This window comes from Cheilinus undulatus, linkage group 17 (assembly GCF_018320785.1).
Source record: "Cheilinus undulatus linkage group 17, ASM1832078v1, whole genome shotgun sequence".
In the NCBI taxonomy this organism is placed as follows: Eukaryota; Metazoa; Chordata; class Actinopteri; order Labriformes; family Labridae; genus Cheilinus; species Cheilinus undulatus.
Window position 1 is genome coordinate 4,138,292 of NC_054881.1, and position 18,842 is coordinate 4,157,133.

The window sequence follows — 18,842 nt, forward strand, 5'->3', positions numbered from 1 at the left end:
GAAATATGAGAAAGAATTTTCAATCATGAGGTTTTAAGGTCAAAATAGAAAAAGAAATGTGAAAACTTGCATTATAAAGTCAAAAAATGAAAAAATTTGAAGTCTTGAGTTAAAAATGTCAAAATATGAGAGAAAATTCAAAATTATGAGTTTTAAAGTTAAAATTCGGCTTTAAATTTAAAACTGTGAATCTAAAAGTTCAGAAATCAAAATTCATAACCATAACTGTTAGTCATTATTGTGAAATGAAATATTTAAGATATAAAATAAAAACACTTTTTTCCCACATTCCTGACTTTTTACCTGTTGACTTTTTACTCTTTACTTTTTCAGATTTTCATGATTCAACAAGGATTTTTCAAATCCTCAAGATTACTTTTATGTTTTTATACGGGTGTAAATCTTTAGACCTCAGACCGGCAGAAAGTAAATCACAACGCTGACTCCCAACACTCCAGGATCTTTGGATAAATACTCATTGACATCCATAAACCCCTCCTAACCATCAGAGAGGGTAAATCTGCTCTAAGGATAACATCTCTCTGGATACTGGCTCTGAATTATATTTGTCAGATGGAAACGAATGTTTTTGCTGTAATGATGTGTGCATTCATTGGCATTTTTAATCAACATTTTTTAATCACTTCAAAATAAAACAGAAGTAGCAGAAAAGCAAAAAGCATTCCTGGGGAGCACGTCCAGACCAAAGTCCAGGCTGGCCGTTTACCTCCAAGACTAGTCCTTAAGTCAGGGTGGACATTTGTTCAAAGTTTGAAGAGAATTCCTCAAAATGTTCTTGAGATATGGAGTTCAAGGGTCTGGGCTGGATGGTTGGACAAAGAACTGAAAATAAAACCGCCTGCGGCCCTGACTATCGCCGCCACAGAGACAAAACAAAACATCTGTGGGAGCATTTCTGCTCTCAAATACATGCTCCTCTAATGCTGCGGTGAAAAATGGCTCCAAAATGCCACAAACTGAACCCGACATGTTGTAAACAATATTTATTTTCTCCTGGAGTCAGAGCATTAAAATGCCAGGAAGCTCGTTTCACAAATATTGCACCTCAGGCCAGATATTACGCACCGCAGCCCAAATGTTGTGGTAATTATCTGAAATCAAACAAGAAGAGGAAAAGCTCCATCGTGAATATCCCCACAGTCATTTCTGCAGACTGTGCTGTATCGGTTAATGACAGAATAGTAATAAGGCGCTACGGGGTTAAAGGTCACGGGGTAACTGCAATCAATATTTGTCCTCATGCTGGATAAATGCTCCAAATATAAGGTCACTTCATGAATAATGAATTAGACAGTGCTGCTTGTTTGACCACTTATACACGACAGTGGTGCAGAGGAAAGGTTGTAGGGTTGGTGAAATCTATACGTCCTGTGTTCACACCCACACTAACACAGTCATTTGTTTTCCAGGGAGACAAAGAGGCAGGAGGACCTGTTGACATGGAGGTCATCAGTCTTTAGCTCAGCAGGAGAGGTTAAATGAGAATCACTGACAAGAAGTGATGAGTTAACCTGAAACGCAGTTCTCAAAGAAGTCATTTACAACATCCAAAAAAATTATAGGAATGTTTCAATGAGGAAAAATAAACAGCCTCGGCAGTACGACACTGACTCAGCACCGTTCAGAGGGATGAGTCAGTGTAACCCAGACAGGGTTAGTCCTGAATGTCCTCCTGACACCTGAGCTTTGTTTGAAATGCATTTTTAGTTTCTCACACTTATTTTGGATGATCTGGATCTAAGGTTAAATGCTTAAATTAAATTAAATAAGTTAAATTAATTTTGATCAGAAATTAAGTTCATTATCAATAAAAAAAAATCCCTAAAATTTCTGTGAAAAATTCTTAAACATTTTTTACATTTTCTCATAAAAAGGCCCTTCAAATGATTCCCAAATGCTTCAATGAAACTTTATCGTCTAACCCTAAATTTAATTTTTAAAAAGACTAAATAAATTCTACTTGAATTTCTGCAAAAAAAAAAAAATCCCCAAAATGTACAAATAAATTCCCCATGACTCCATGAAAAATTAAGGAAAATTCCTCCAAACATGCCAACAAATTCCCTGAAAATCCCATTAAGTTCTAGAAATATCCCAACCAAATTCCCAAAATTAAAAAAAATATTTCCCAAGTTTCTGTGAGCACATTTTAAAATTTTGAAGAGAATTTTCCCCAAAGAACTGAAATAAAATAATCCCCAAAATTACAAAACATTTCTCAAAATAACACAAAAATGACTCAAAAACAAACATGAGAAACCCAAAGATTTCCATGCAAATACTCATTACGAAGCCTCACAAAAATACACAAACTTGCCAAATTCTGACTTTTTATATCATAATTATCACTTTTTATATTCATTATTATGACTTTTTATATCATAATCATGATTTTTTTAATAACCTAATTATGACTTTTTAATTCATCATTATGACTTTTTATGTTCATAGCTGTCTTTTAACTAATATTGTGACTTTTTATATCATAGTTCTGACTTTTATCATAATCATGATTTTTATATTCATTATTATGACTTTTTAAGTCATAATCACAACTTTTTAAAAAATTTATAATTATGACCTTTTATCTCATAATTATGACTTAGAATTTTTTTTTTCAAGAATTGCAGTATTTTCACATTTTTTTATTTGACCCAAATGGGCTTCCATACAGGCATCTCAAGGGCTCCTCCCTACTGTGGGCCCCAGGAACCAGTACCAGTACCAGTGTCAGTCTGGGAGTGGCTGCAGTTGGGACACAAGTCAGGACCAGTCTGGGTCACCTGGACAAGGGTGTCTCAGGCTGAAAGGCCTGAAAGACCTGACAAGATCTACAGCTAATTAACCACTGCATAGAAAGCATAATCATTTTTTGAACGTGGTTTTTAAGATTTGGTTTTTAAAACTGTAAGTAAACAGATGAGGTAGACGGGCATTTTCTTCATTTTAGAGTGTTTTTGCTCTCTCTCTCCAGCTTACATTGCTTCTTTCTCAGTTTCTGACTAAAAAAAAGCTCTATTCAATTTGTCTGACCTCTCTTGTCAGTGTCTTTGACGGGAAAATGGGGAAAGTTTATGTTTGGAAATGGATTGTATTACACAGAAAGTGCAAGTCATGGTCTTGTAGCAACAGAGAGTATTCTACTTACAGATATTAAAAAGAAAACGCAGGTTTTAGTGGAAGTACTTAAAAAATGAGACAAAGTGCAAGAAATAAATACTGAACCGTCTTTTGCAGTATCATTTAGGCCATCATGTTTATTGTTATTGCTGTGGGCTGTTTCTTGTTTTTGAGGTCGCACTACTTCACCTACATGTCATATCTACATCCGCGCAAGTTGAGATGGTCTGTGTACCCGTGCTCATGTCTAAAAACTTTTCATCCCTTTTAAAATGTTTAAAAATCTCTTGTGATTTTATTTTAGTCAAAGCATTCTATTATTTTCATGTAATGGAATAAAATGACGATACGCTTCTTTATAGTTCCACCGGGTGGGACAGCGGATGGATACTCGAGTTGTTGTCAATATATTTCCCTCCGCTAGCCTTTGTTCGCCATAGTTCGTCTGGACCAGGAAGTGAGCGTTGCTTGGAACAGCTGTGAATCATTTGCCGGTAAGTAGGCCAGAGCTTTTACATCGCAGTTCCTTTACATTTGACGATATTTATTTCTGTATGCTGTTATTCTTTTCTCACACTGTTAGTCAAAGTGAGTTGGGGTGTTTTAAACATATAAATCTGTAATAACCGGCGGTTACGTCAGCTTTTTTTGGAAGCTAACAATGCTAGTCGCGGCCTAACCAAAAAAAAAAAAAAAAAAATCGTCACGCCAACAATTTGATCAACATATGAGTGTTATGATTCAGCCATCTCAGCTGCTGCGAAGGCAGCTGCAACTTTTACGAAATCCCAACGCTTGCCAGACGTTTAACATGCGAATTGACGGTAAACTGGGCAGTTAAAGCCCGAGCATATCAGCTAACGTTAGCACCGTTAGCTACCGTTAGCACCGTTGGCTTGACCCCTTTAACCGGTAGAGCCATAAAAAGAGAAACATCTGGGCTAACCCGCTTTTCTTCTACTGTTTTCGAAGTTTTTCCAGCAAGTTGTGGTAAACTGGGTCGACTGTATTGCCAAAAACCTCCAAGAATTCCAATTGGGTCGTAGGTATGGCGACACGTAGATGTTTATTTATTTATGGCTGACTAATCGAGGATAAAGACTAGCAGTACGGATACGATGGTGTTGTTTAAAAGGTCGGTTTATCTACACTGTGGTTGTGCTACACAAATAAATATAATTGAAATACTAAGATTAATTTTTTAATTGTCACTTCCGCATCATCCCCCCCCCCCCCCAGCGCTGACAGGTTATGCCATCTTAATGAATTCATAGGCATTAACCTATGAAGACGTTTCCTGCTTTAGAGACCAAAGTGGGAGAATATAAGCACTCAATATTCCTGAAAGAGCGATCAGGATCTTGTGACACACTACAGTCACTCTAATGAAATCCCTGCCCCCATTTGGGAGGAGCCTATAACGGAAATGCAGCGTCAGCATACAGCTGAGTGTGCTGAAGATGGATTAGGTGATAGGAAGGAAGAAACCCACATCTCCTTTTTTTTTTTTTTTTTTTTAACTGACTGGTGATAAACTGTTAAGCAAGCTAAATGTAGATGTAAATTATGTTTTTATAAAACTTCTTTGTCAGGAAAATTAGAAATGAATGTCCCTAAATGCAACCGAACATGTGGGATAGTACTTAATCTGGGGAAGTTTAGTTAACAGGTGACAAAGTCGAGGCCTGGGGGACAATTTAATCCACCCCGAGAGATCATATCATATTTGTATTATGACTTGTTTTATTTCATATTTTCAATTTTGCATCTCATGATTGCAACTCAAGCTTATGATTTTTCATTTCCTTCTTTGACCTTTTGAACTCATAATTTAGACTTTCTACGTCACATTTTTATCTTTTAGATTCCCAATTTAAAATTTTGTGATATTTTGACCTTTTCATCTTCTTACTGTGGCATTTTAATCCCATATTTTCACATTTAAACGCAAAATTTCTTTTTTGTTATCATATTTTGACATTTTAAATGGCTAAGTTTTAACTTTTGACCTTTTACCCTCCCAATTTAGAATTTAAATCATATTTTTAACATTTTAAGTCACCATTTTGAATTCTAGCTCATATTTTGACATTTTCTAGCTCATATTTTGACACTTTTAAACCCTAGTTTTGGCTTTTTAATTCCATATTTTGAACTATCCGACTCACAATTTAAAATTTTAAGACATAATTTAGTTTTAAACTCATGATTTCAAATGTAATCTCATATTTTGACCTTTCAAACTTATGATTTTAGCTTTCTCCTTGTATAGTTGCTCTTTGAAAGTGTTTTTCTATTTTTAATATCATGTTCTGATCTTTTGAACTAATAAGTTGGAATTTTTATCTCAGATTTGAGCCTTTAAACTTAACGTTTTTGTTTTTTTGAATTTCCAAATGATTTATCATCAGTGCTTTTTTCCCCATATTTTATTACTGGTGAAAATGGGGTTGATACTTTAAGGTTGTGTTGACCCTGCTCGGCCCCCAGGTTAGACCTAAATCCAGAATCCGGCCCCTGCTGTGATTGAGTTTGACACCCCTGGTTAGACTATCTGTAAGCTAATGAGCATACCACTTTCGGTCAGACTTTTCCTTCAGTCAAACAAGGATCCAGACCATTAATGGATGCAGCTTAAAATCACAGTAAATATAGGCAAAATAAGCAATAAAATAAAATGCAGCAATAAAGCTGAAGAGAAAGAGCTAACACAGGTACACAGTTGGTCATTTAAATAATCTCATGGGACAATAGTAATTGATTTCCTCTCTTCCAATTTCTCTTACAAGTGTCAAGATGCAGATCTTTGTGAAGACCCTGACTGGTAAGACCATCACCCTAGAGGTGGAGCCCAGTGACACCATTGAAAATGTGAAGGCCAAGATCCAGGACAAGGAAGGCATCCCTCCTGACCAGCAGCGTCTGATCTTTGCTGGCAAGCAGCTCGAAGATGGCCGCACCCTCTCCGACTACAACATCCAGAAGGAGTCCACCCTCCACCTGGTGCTCCGTCTGAGGGGAGGTATGCAGATCTTTGTGAAGACCCTGACTGGTAAGACCATCACCCTGGAGGTGGAGCCCAGTGACACCATTGAGAATGTGAAGGCCAAGATCCAGGATAAGGAAGGCATCCCTCCTGACCAGCAGCGTCTGATCTTTGCTGGCAAGCAGCTCGAAGATGGCCGCACCCTCTCCGACTACAACATCCAGAAGGAGTCCACCCTCCATCTTGTGCTCCGTCTGAGAGGAGGTATGCAGATCTTTGTGAAGACCCTGACTGGTAAGACCATCACCCTGGAGGTGGAGCCTAGCGACACCATCGAGAATGTGAAGGCCAAGATCCAGGATAAGGAAGGCATCCCTCCTGACCAGCAGCGTCTGATCTTTGCTGGCAAGCAGCTTGAAGATGGTCGCACCCTCTCCGACTACAACATCCAGAAGGAGTCCACCCTCCACCTGGTGCTCCGTCTGAGGGGAGGTATGCAGATCTTTGTGAAGACCCTGACTGGTAAGACCATCACCCTGGAGGTGGAGCCTAGCGACACCATCGAGAATGTGAAGGCCAAGATCCAGGATAAGGAAGGCATCCCTCCTGACCAGCAGCGTCTGATCTTTGCTGGCAAGCAGCTCGAAGATGGTCGCACCCTCTCCGACTACAACATCCAGAAGGAGTCCACCCTCCACCTGGTGCTCCGTCTGAGGGGAGGAAACTAAATGCCTCTGCATCAAGCCACCATTCCTGAAACAGCTCCTTCTGATCCAGCTCTCAGTCATTCCTGTTTTTTAAGTTTCAATAAAGGTTGAGCATTCCTGATGTTTGCTTTTAGCTCTTTTTTTTTTAAATTGAAATGTGTTTCTTCTGGCTGCCAAATCTTAAAATGGGGTTGCTTTTCAAGTGTTCAGTGTTAAAGGTACTTAAATGTGAGATGCATTTGGTACAGCCTTGTTTGAATAGCCACGTCTCTGAAAAGATTTACTTTATCACATTAGCAGTTTGAAAGCAAAACTGTTCATCATAGTCTTGATCAGAGTGCCATGGATGTTTCTGGAAAATGCTGATTATATCTAATAAAAGTGGCTTCTAACTCATAACATGCTCTTTTCATTTTTGTAACAGTGGTGTAGATCAAGAATAAGTTTGCTCTATTAAACCTGTAATATTCAGTTAAATTATTTAACTTTGCTGCATAATAATGCCTAACCTTATTCTTTAACTGACAGTAAAAATTCACCTGCATTAGAATGCCCTTTGTGCACATTAATATCCTGTGTTTTTGTATATTCCAGGTTGGTACTAATTGTCCAAAAAATAATGCAAGAGAAAATGTTAACTTGAAAGGCAATGTTATTAGGTTGTGAAGTCCCAGTATACCACTACTGTTAGGATAATCAGAATAGTGACTTAAATAGAAAAAACATAACCCACAAATTTTGAGAGTGGGCTTCATCACTGGCCACAGTTGTAAATGAGCTCATTTGACTTTTAGTTACAGTCTAATCCTGTAATTTTCAGATGAAATTCACCTTAAAATGTAACTTCTTAACACAAATTCAAACTAATTAATGGAAAAGATACCTTTCTAAGAACATGAGCTTACACAACAAAGTTGCAGTACTTCTTGAAACCAAAAGATAAACTTAATCCTTTTTTAACTACACCACCTGTAATACCTGAGACTAAAAATACTGTGAAAAATAAAGGATATAAATAGGTTTAATTGATATATGATGTGGATATTTCCCTTGGGCAGTTAAAAATAGGTGTTTTAAAAACAGGTCAACCAAAATAAGTGTAGGACAATTTATTACAACCAAACATAAGTTTTAAGACTAGAGCTGAAATTACAAGAAATTAAAAACATTGTACATGGGTTATGATTTAGATCTTCATTATCTGTCGAGTTTTATTTTTCATTTTATTTTTTATTTTATTTAACAGCCTTGATTCGCATTTTTAGTCAAACTGTAAGAGAACAACAAAACACTTCTGTTAAGGACAATCACATTTCCATAAAAGCAGAAAAGCAAAATGAACATTAAAATAACCCCAGAGGAAATGAAGTTAAATAAAATTAAGTTAAATAAATAAATCCACTTGAACAATTGAAAGTTTTTTTTGTTTTTTTTTTACTTTATTGAACATTAAGTCAGGACAATCAGTAAAAGTATCAGATCAAACGAGTAGCAAGAATACAAATGGCTGTACAAATGTGGCAAGTATGTAAAAAATGATAATACTTAACATATTACTAAAGATAACATAACTAAGACTACAATAATTAAGATTATAAGGGTGGCGCAATAAGTCAACTGGGAATTACAGGAAATAACTCACTGTAAAACGATAAAGTGCGTTCACATTTTTCGGTTGTCATAAGGTTTAACTATTCATATAAGAACTGAACTCTGTCATAAAAACGTTAAAGTTTGGGAAGGACTTTGAGATCTTTGCTTCATGTATGTGAAATCTGCTTATTAATATAATGAGGTTCATTACCAACGATTTAAAGTCCCGACCTACTATAGGAATAGAGATACGTCATACATGCACGTTCATTGAACGTCAGGATGTTCAACAAGGATTTACGTAATGACGTTCCTGTGACGCAGCAAAAATGACCGTTAAACTTGGCTTATGGGATTTTGTTGGCTCTGTGTTGCCGTTGGACGTTTGTTTGAGAAAGAGAGAAAACTTTAACGGTCTAAAGTGTGTCAGTGACTTAAAGTAAATAGAATTTTACATAAATTATATTAGTATCATGTTTCTAAAAAAAAAAATTCTGGGCCACTTTTGTCTTCTATCGATCAGTGACAAGGAAAAATGGGTTTGTTCGACGTGGCGATGCCAGGAGGCTAACTCTCCTGATGAGGATGCTAGCATGACAAAGAGGAGACCGCGGCTAAAGACGACGACGACGAAGAGGTGTGTATGACTGAGATAACAAAGAAACGTATGTTAACCTCCTGAGATGAAAGTATGGTATTTCTTTCACGGGTATCTCTGGCTAAAGTTAATTTCTTCCTCTGGCTAAAATTAGCTTAGACAAGCTCAAAGTTAGCCGTAGATTGGCTCGCGCTGTTTCCATAGTAACGGAGGTGACGCTGCTTAGCCGTTGGTTGTATTTAAAGTTTTGATCGGAGGTGGTACGAATACAGTAACTACTCAAGAAGAAGTAAAAGTACCTGTTTTTAAATGATATAAAGTAAGGGAAAATGTAAGTAATTTAAGGTTTACTCAAAGTACTGAGTATTAAATAACTACTTTTGATACCTAAGGGGTTGTGCAGAAAAATATATTTTCTTAACAATGGCAGACTCAGGATGTTTGAAAGGGCAGGGTGATAATGGTCAGATGGGCACTTTTTAATACGGTGGAAAAACAGCACTGGAAAGTTTTTTGTACATTTATTGTGAACCCTGGGTTAGGATTAAACATTTCTCACTATGTGATTATACCTACTATGCCTCAGTAATGAAAAAGGTGAGAACTTATGAACTATTAAGCCATTCATTTCCATACTTCCTTTGCTGATGTGTTTATGGATAGAGAAACGCTCCCAAAAGTCCATAGTTTGAACTATTATGATTACGCCAAGCATTTAAAGTGCAAAACTAAAACTATTCTTCATTCTTGAGCCACTTTTGTGTCCTGAGAGAAGTGGGATATTCAGAAAAAAAAACAAAATGTGTTGTTGAGAATGATTGATTTGTTGACATAATCAATATGAGCCCACTAATATGATGTTAAAAAGAGTATTTCACCAAACTGGAGATCAATTGAGGAATGAAAACAATCAAGAACAGTTAGATACAGAAAGAGTGGAAATAAAGATGTCTGAAGGACATGTAGACTAAATATTTACATTTAGGGAAATTATAAAAGAGGCAAATGTAAGATATAGAACGCTGTTTTTAATTTTACTGTTTTCAACATTGTTCAACCCTTTACTATCATACAAACAGATCTCTGTCACTGTGTTTATTCAGATCCTCTTTAATGGTTAAATTACATGGATTTGTGCATCTTAGTAAAATTGAATACTTCATTTCTACTGTTATCAGGATTATTGAAGCCAGGAAATTTACAGGTAAACAGGGAGAAAATTTCATGTATCAGTAAAAACAAATTTTTATCTTTTTCTCCCTGCTCACTGTCAAAATTAAAGATAAACACCTGGGCGTATGTGTGGTGAGGACTTCATTTTTTACACATAAAGTCAGAATGTTTGCATTGGAGGCCTACGATTAAGTCTTTATTATGAATAAACTCAAAGATACTTAGACTGTTATGAAATGATCATGTTTTAATATTTTTTTCTCATTTTTGTAGCATAAAGCTATTTGGATTCCTGTTCTACTGAACTTAACCAAACCAGGTTGGACCGAATGGTTCTGTCTTTTAATGAATTGTCAGTTGAGCTTGGAAGGGAATTGTCCTGAGAAGAAGAGATTCACATCCTACTAATCATCTTTTCTCGTCTTAGGGTTAGCTTTTGTGACTTCTGCTGTAGATTATCATTAGCTCTTTATTTGCCTGGATGTTGTCTCACAAAAGATTGCTGTGCCAGACAGCATGCATTGTCTTCATTTAGCTTTGTGAAGTCCTTTGTCATCACTTCAGACCCACCCACCAGGGGCCACTGGCCCCACTTTGGGATTCACTGTCCCTTCTTCATTTCAAATAGTTCTGATATTTTTTTAAAATTACGTTATAAAAAGGCAGATGTTGTACACCAGGGGTGTCAAACTCAATCACAGCAGGGGCCGGATTCTGGATTCAGGATTAACGTGAGGGCCTAACAGGGTCGACTTACTAACAATACACTGTGAACCTCATTTCACCAGTAATTAAATATGAAAAAAACCTTAGCACTGATGATAAATAATTATGAAATTTAAAAAGTTAACAAGACAAGTTCAAAGGCTCAAAATCTGAGAAAAGTAAATTTATTAGTTCAAAAAGGTAAAAAAAAATGAAATTGAAATAGAAAAATACTGTTTTTTAATTGCAAATATATTAGAAGAAAAGTCAACTTCATGAGTTTAAAAGGTCAAAATATGATTCAAAATTTTAAATTGTGAGTGTTAAAGGTCAAACTATGGGATTATGAAGTCAAAGTGTGTAGTTGAAAATATGAGGTAAAATACAAAATAGTTGGTTAAAAAGGTCAAAATATCACGTAAAAATCAGAATTATGAATCTTAAAGCTCAAAATGTTGTATGAGAAGTCAAAATTATGAGATGAAATGCTCAAAGTATGACATTAAAAGTCAGAATCTTAAGTTTGAGTCCTAACTGTGAGATGCAAAATTGAAAATGTGAAATTAAAACACAAATTAATTGATCTTCCCACATTCCTGACTTATCTAAATATTTTTACTCCTTACTTTTTACCATTTTGTGACTTAACAAGGAAAACTTAAATTATCAATAATAAATTTACATTTTTATACTTGAGGAAATCTGCAGACCTCAGACTGACGGAGCAGTTTTAACAGAAATATGAGATCATCTAACAGGCCGGATTTAACTGTTCTGTGGGCCGGATTTGGCACCCGGGCCTTGAGTTTGACACCGCTGTTGGACACTTTCTGTCAGAAGCATTAGTTGAAACTTCGACGACTATTCATTCAGCTGCACCAATTAACATGGTAACTGTTTAAACCTTAACACTGGGATAAAAGAAACTTGTTCTTCTTTCTTCATTCTTCAAAAATTGATTCATAAAATCATTATTCACAGCTACAGTTATAAACAACCTATATGTAAATAATCCTTCTATCTTAACCATTAAAAACTACTGGCACTAGTTTTCTACTGAGTGGCAGTAAAAATGGTCACAAAAGGACATTAAATTTGTGATCGATTACAACACTTGGGTAAATGTGTTATGCTTCCTTCTACCACAGAGTGAATATTAATCAAGTCTGAACAAAACATACTGACACAAATCAACTTTAAATGCTGTTTTATTACATTTTCAGGGCTTTACATCTGTAGTGCATGTAAATCAGTATGCTCAGCACCTCCTCTCTACCATTATTTAAATCCACAAGAAAAAAAAAGAACAAATAATAATCAAAAACACTGATGGCTAACACAGGTTCAGTGTGGCTTCTTATATCTTTATAAGCATTTTGGTTGTTTCTTTGCAGCTAGTCGCTACTACAGGAAGCTGGTTTCTCAAAGCATGTCAGAGATCTGACCTGAGAGCTCAGAGAGGTTTAAGTTGAATGGTTATTGATGTCACAGGGTTTATATCTGATATAAATCAAGTTAAATGTGTAAAAGAGCAGTTTTTAAGTAAAAATTGAATTTACACGATCACAGGGAGCTGTAGTTTAGATTAAGACTTATCAGTATGCAACACTTTGCACCTTCTGTTTGGGTCTATGCTGACGTCTGACTAGAGAACGGTCTCATCACACTGGTCAATAAAGCGAGCATGAACATTCGGGTGCAAGTCTCTCTGTACTACAGGTGGAGGTGAGGTACGAGGGAGATGGAGTCTCTGGTGGTTGTGGTGGTTTTGGTGATAGTGTGGGTGTGGGTGGCGGTGTTGTGGACTGGAGCTGAGGCCAGACTCCTCGCTGTCTGACTCCACCTGGATGCTGACCTGGGGCACGGGCTGGCGTGGAGACAGGAGAGACGGGGCATCCCCGGAGGCTAGGCTCATCTGGGAGGGGTTAGGCGAGGGGGGGCAGGATATCTTCAGGTGCAGAGTGATGCTGGGGAACAGTGGTGGAACCAGCCAGGTTACATTTTTACTCTAAATGATCACACACATAAAGTACACTGAGTTTATAGTTCATTAGGTACAGCTCTCTGGTGTGGTTTAAAAAAGATTTAGTTCACTGGCTTTCAACTGATCCAGGACCCAGAACCTCCTCACCGATGACAAATCATTACACAAATGTCCAAAATGTTGTAGTTTGGACCGTAGATGGAACAAAATAGATGAGTGTACAAAGACGACAAAACAAACACGTTTAAAAAGTGCTTCATAACAGCCCTGGGAGGACATGCATGCACACATTTTATTCTTCTGTTTCCTGTGATAACATATAGATTGAGGTTGTTTTCTTAGGATCTAAAGAATTAAACCTATTTCAGTGAGAAAACCAGCGATGTTATCCTAGAACAGACAGACAATTAAGTCGAGATCTCAAGAAAACAACTAAAATGTGCTTGTTACGGCAGCAAACGGACAAAAATGAAATGAATGGATGCATGTCTGTGTGGGGTTTCTACACATCATAAGCTTTTGACCACCACATTTATTCATGACCCCCTGAAAACAGCTCTGTGACCCACTTTTGGGTCCTGAACCACCAGTTGAGAACCACTGCTTTATTACACAATAGCTGAATGAAGTGTATCAATTTAGCTGTACCTAATAAACTGGCAGCTGAGTGTACTATGTAGATTCAAGCACAAGGAAAAAATGGGAGATCTGACAATTTAAAATAATTGTCATCAAGACTTTTAAAAACCGTCCTAAAGTGTTTTTAAACACCTTCTATGGCTTTAAGTGCAGCAGGTTACCTGTTTGTTATATGGGCTTGTTTTTCATACTTTTCACCACAACTGTTAGACCTTTAATTTACTCTAGAGGGAGCTGTTTGGCAAGCTAAGCTTCTGAGGTTTTTCAGCCTGGTAGGTAAAAGAGGAAGAGACGGACTTGTAGTGAAAAAGGGGAGTGAGCGCAGTCAGTTTTGGTAAAATAAAGTATATCATTAATGTTCTTAAACTGTACAGTATTTACTACTCAAGATTATTTCTACTCAATACAACTAGACAACCATCTTCCTTTTCTTTTGTTGTGTTGCAGCAATGCCAAAATTTCCCCTCTTGGGATCAGTAAAGTATTATCTTATTTTACAAAGAGCTGTTTGGACAAGCTGTATACAGAGATGCACAATGACTCTGACTGCATCACCATATCAGGCTGTGCATTTACTCAATCACATAAATAAACACATAAATAATCACATAAAGGCTGCCATTATTTATGTGTTTAATAGCACTGGAGAGGTTTAGAAAAATGCCTGCAGAAAGGTCCTCTAAATTTACATCAGTGCACTTTGTAGAAGTGCCGTTATTTTTTAAACAGCAGTACTGTAAAAACTTCAGGTTTTTTAGTTTTATTTTTGTGCTACTTAGTATTTGTATGTTTTGAGTTGAGAAATACTCTCCTCCAAATTATCATTACCCTCCATTTTCCTTGATGATCAAGCAAGTAGACTCGTGCTACCATTTATATATTAGGTTGATACTCATCGCGTGGCTCTTTTGTGATGATTTGTGGCTCTTTTATGTCTTAATTTGAAATATTATTCCTCCAGAAAAACTTTATAAAGGGAAACAGTGATTACGACCTAAAATTATCCATTACAAGTCACATTAATTAGTTTGAATCCCCATATTAATACAGTTGACTTTAATTTTCAACCTTTATTTTTTGTCTGTACATTTCCATTGCCCTTATTTGCATTTTTTGCCGCTTTTGATCCATTTTTTTACTGCTTTTATCCCACTTTTGACATCTGTTTTAGCCCATTTTTACTACTTCTATCCCATTTTTGCCACCAGTTTTTGCCTCTTTTATCCTGCTTTTTGCTATTTGCAATTTTTCCCATTTTTTGCTGCTTTTTCGCCCATTTAAGCCACTTGCCATTAAATGCCACTGTTTTTAGCATTCTTGCCACTCTTTGCTGCTTTTTGACCATTTTCCTGTATTTTTAACCATTTTAGTCACTTTTACACTCATTTTTTGCTGCTTTTGGGCCATTTTTCCCCATTATAGTCACTTTTACAGCCATCTGCCATGATTTGCTGCTTTTGGACCATTTTTGCCACATTTTTTTCCCATTTTAGTCAATTTAACACTCATATTTGCCATATATTTGCTGTTTTTTGGCTATGTTTTTCCACCTGTAACTGATTTTTTTAGTATCTTCTCACTCATTTTTGCCACTTACTGCCACTTTTCCTCCCTGTTTTCCCACTTTTCACCCTTTTTTGCTGCTGTATGACCATTATTTGCCACCTTGTACTTATTTTTGACGCCACTTGAATCCGTTTTTGCCACTTTCTCCACTTACATTGTGGCTCTTGCAAAGGCATTTTTCAGCAGTTTGGCTCTTTGTTGGAGCAGGGTTGAGTAACACTGGTCTATTATATCTTATTTGAAATCACAAATGGCTGTATTGTCGGCACTAGCTGTGTATTTAGAATCAAACTGCTCTTTGAAGAGGCTTTTAGGTTTTCCCATTCAGCAGCAGTTTAATCTAATGACGTATAAGCAGGTCAAAAGGATCAGACTTTCAGCCATGCAGGATCAACAGCTGGGAAAGTGAGAAATACAATAGAAGATGCACAGTGGTGCTGCAGTCTCCGATGAACTGTTAGTTTCAACTCTTCCTTTGCAAATGGAATTCACTATTGCTTATTTAATAAAGAAACAACCAAAATCCTATCATGTTAAAATCCCATGTACACACAGCGCTCACACATTTAAAATATTTCAGCGTCCAGCAGTAAGTCTGTTCATTCTCACTGTGCTGAAGTAAAAGAACTAGCTTATTAGTTTTATACAGAATATATAATAATAAAATAATGATTTACAGTGCTTCCCACAGATATTTTCTTTACACTTGCACACACTCATGCACACAAACACATAACTGCACCTCTCCTCTCACAGTGTCCTGTCACACTCCTTATTCTCTACCATTGTTTCCTGTTTCTGCTCTGTTTCTCTCACCATAATGAAAACTGCAGTCATACTTCAGTGGCTGTGAATATACCTGGTCAGCCCATCTGAGCATCATCCATGTGTGGGAAACACTGATATAAATGACTGTGTCACAGTTATTGATACAGAAACTTAAATATACACTGGTGGAGGGAAAGCTAATTTAATGTCCTTTATATACTGCTGGCTGAATTAACCTATGATGTAATAGATGTATTTTGTACAAATAATTATAATCTGCAAAGTACTTAAAACTGTTGGATGTGTGTATGAATAAAAAAAAATCAATATATACACTACAGGTAGTGAAGAAGAAGTGGTTGGAGTTGAAAATAGAGTAAAAGTTCCTAAACTCAAGAACAGGAGTAAGTATAATTATTAAGATTACATACTGCTCTCTTTCTCTGTTTGTGTTTCAGTAACACAAACACTTGTGCAGCAATGAAAATGACAATAATGCATTCATAATTTGACAGTATTTAGGGTTCCTTGAAATATTGGTTGATAAAAATCTAAGATAAACAGACTGTTATTTTTGAAGCATGAACGCCAGCTCTACAAATCACTACGACTACATCTGCAGAGAAAGAAGACCCTCCAGCCATTTTTATAACTCCCTGAAAAGAAACAATAACAAGCTTTCAGGGAAAAAACTCACAAAATAAATATTTACAACATATGCCTGAATAAAACTTATGATTCAGAGAAGATTTTTTGACAACTTTTCCTGATAACTAACACTAGCAACCAGTTAACCCACATCAGTTTCAGGCTATGAATCGCACAGGTTTATAACTGTCATTCTTTGGGTCCCTCCAAGGGGGGAAAAAGGTTAAACTGCCCCCCTGCAGGGGGATTTCCTTTACATTCAGGAAAATCCACAACATGCCTTTTTCTGTGCAGCTGTGCTGCTCTTTATGCGGTGTTTGCACCTCCACAAGCTAAATTATGGTTGTTGAGCTCTCAGCCTTGGTGTGAAGCAGGCTAGGAACTTTCTGCTCATACATCACTTCTTGTCTCTGACTGAGAAGTCTTTTCAGTTCTAACAGCACTTCACATGGTTCATTTACCAATCAGTGCACTGTATTTTCTGTAGATGCAGGATTATGAACAAATGACGGAGAAAAGATGCTAAAAAGTGGCACCAAACCCCTGCTAGCTTGGTCTATGTTGCTATGTCGTAGCACAGTAAAGCAGCCAAACGGCCAAATTCTTCAGTAAAAAAATAGTTACTAAAAGTGCTAAAAGTCTTCTACACCTGATTTTACAGTGAATCTCATGTCTGATTACTGTTTTACATTAACACTGAGTATATATCACAGGCAGGTCAAAGAAACCATCCAGGAGGAAATCCTCACACACACATTAACAGCAGAGGAAATTAATAATTTAAGAATCCATCTAGACATATACTATAGAAAACAACAGTAGGTTGTGCTGAATCATAGGGAAGATCTAGAGTAGGGGTTTTCAAATTGTGCCCTAACAGACCTCAGGGAATTTGGGAAAGGTTAAAGGTTAAGGGCATGCAGGTTACCCCAAATCCAGTGGAAGTTAGTTAGATTAGGATGTCCCAGTATTGCTGTTTATAAATGTGATTGAAAGTTGTCTCTATTAGCAAATTTAGAACGTGTAGTCTTATAATGTTTGATGCACATACTGTTAAAAGCTTATTCTGGGTGTTTTGACTGACACCAAATGCCACTGTGTTTAAGTTGTTGCCTGAAGCATGGCCCACTGAATTATCTTAAGGTAAAAGGACAGAGGACGGGGCTGCAGAGGGGGAGGGGACATTTTAACTTTGAAAACCCCTGACCTAGAGTATTTACATCTTATATTTATGAAACATTCATATTCTCTGTGCTGTACACAGTAATCTCTCTGCAATATAAGAAACATCTCTGTATTATTTCTACTGTACATGCCTGCACCATTAAAACAATCAGAGCAGCTGAAATCATCAACCATATGTACAGATACAAGTACTGCAGCCACTGTGTAGTTCTAGCTAGTGTGTTGTTGTCTGATGCTGTCAGGTTGGTGGTCTCAGCCAGTGTTTGTGTCAGGTGGGTAAATCAGATCCCTGAAGGGCACATGCAGTTTCAGCACACAGTACCTGCGGTCTAATTCATTCTGATCAGACGTGACAGTCGAGTACGGGTTCGCCTCCTGTAAACAAAAAAAGAAGAACACCCAAAACACAGACCGACAAAACAAATGAAACATACACAGGCATGTGAAAACACACAAACACAGACACACAAAGATAATAGAGTTAAACAGAGCTGTCAGATTCAGATTATTTTGCGTGGTGGTAAGACTAATATACTCATAGTAAACTTTTTTATCTTCAGTGTTTGCTCTGGTTCACAGACCTGATGTCTGTTCACAGTCACAAAAATGTGAGGATTCATAATCTGAGGAACAGTCAGTGTTTCTGTCGACTTCCAGCTCTTCTCGTGTACATATTTTTTCTTGTGACTGGCTCTCTGTTCAGGATCAACATAAACTATACAGGCATGAATACAACTATCGATATCTCATTTTGATATGCATCCATATATGTTAAAAACTTTATATCAGTGTTACATGTGGCTCTTTTGTGATGATTTGTGGCTCTTTCATGTCTTAATTTGAAATATTATTCCCAGAAAACCTTAAAAATGGGAACTCTTACCTCAGAAATAACCTATTAATCATCACACTAATCCATTTTTCCCACACTTATACAGTAGGTTGTAATGGTCAAACTTAATTTTGTCAACCTTTATTTTTTCTTTGTCTATTTCCATTGCCACAATTTGCAATTTTTTGTCCCTTTTTTTACATTTTTTGCTACTTTTAATCAATTTCTGCTGCTTTTAGCCCATTTTACCACTTCTTGTAGCAACTTTTTGACCATTATTACCACTTTGTCCATTTTTTTTTCCGTTTTTCATCAGT

General features: G+C 36.7%; 2 protein-coding genes and 1 long non-coding RNA gene across 4 annotated transcripts in view; 2 read left to right on the top strand and 1 right to left on the bottom strand.

Annotated features, from left to right (window-relative positions):
- Positions 1-3,503: 3,503 nt before the first annotated feature.
- LOC121525356 (polyubiquitin-B) lies at positions 3,504-7,230 on the top strand. Of its 2 annotated transcripts, XM_041811310.1 has the most exons (3): positions 3,504-3,635; positions 5,931-6,619; positions 6,848-7,230. In XM_041811310.1, the coding sequence occupies exons 2-3, from the start codon at positions 5,938-5,940 to the stop codon at positions 6,853-6,855; spliced, it is 690 nt and encodes a 229-aa protein (XP_041667244.1). In that variant the 5' UTR covers positions 3,504-3,635; positions 5,931-5,937; the 3' UTR covers positions 6,856-7,230. The 2 variants fall into 2 exon arrangements, with proteins under 2 accessions (XP_041667244.1, XP_041667243.1); XM_041811309.1 differs by having other exon boundaries at positions 5,931-7,230.
- Positions 7,231-8,947: 1,717 nt separating this feature from the next.
- The window catches only part of LOC121525357, a 29,932-nt gene continuing 20,037 nt past the window's right edge, over positions 8,948-18,842 (top strand). Inside the window, exon 1 of the long non-coding RNA XR_005993212.1 lies at positions 8,948-9,064. This is a non-coding gene — a long non-coding RNA (uncharacterized LOC121525357). The remainder of the gene's footprint in view (positions 9,065-18,842) is intronic.
- The window catches only part of slc4a5b (solute carrier family 4 member 5b), a 62,179-nt gene continuing 58,222 nt past the window's right edge, over positions 14,886-18,842 (bottom strand). Inside the window, exon 27 of the mRNA XM_041811307.1 lies at positions 14,886-18,068. Within this exon, the coding sequence (XP_041667241.1) occupies positions 18,067-18,068 (2 nt within the window). The 3' untranslated portion in view covers positions 14,886-18,066. The remainder of the gene's footprint in view (positions 18,069-18,842) is intronic.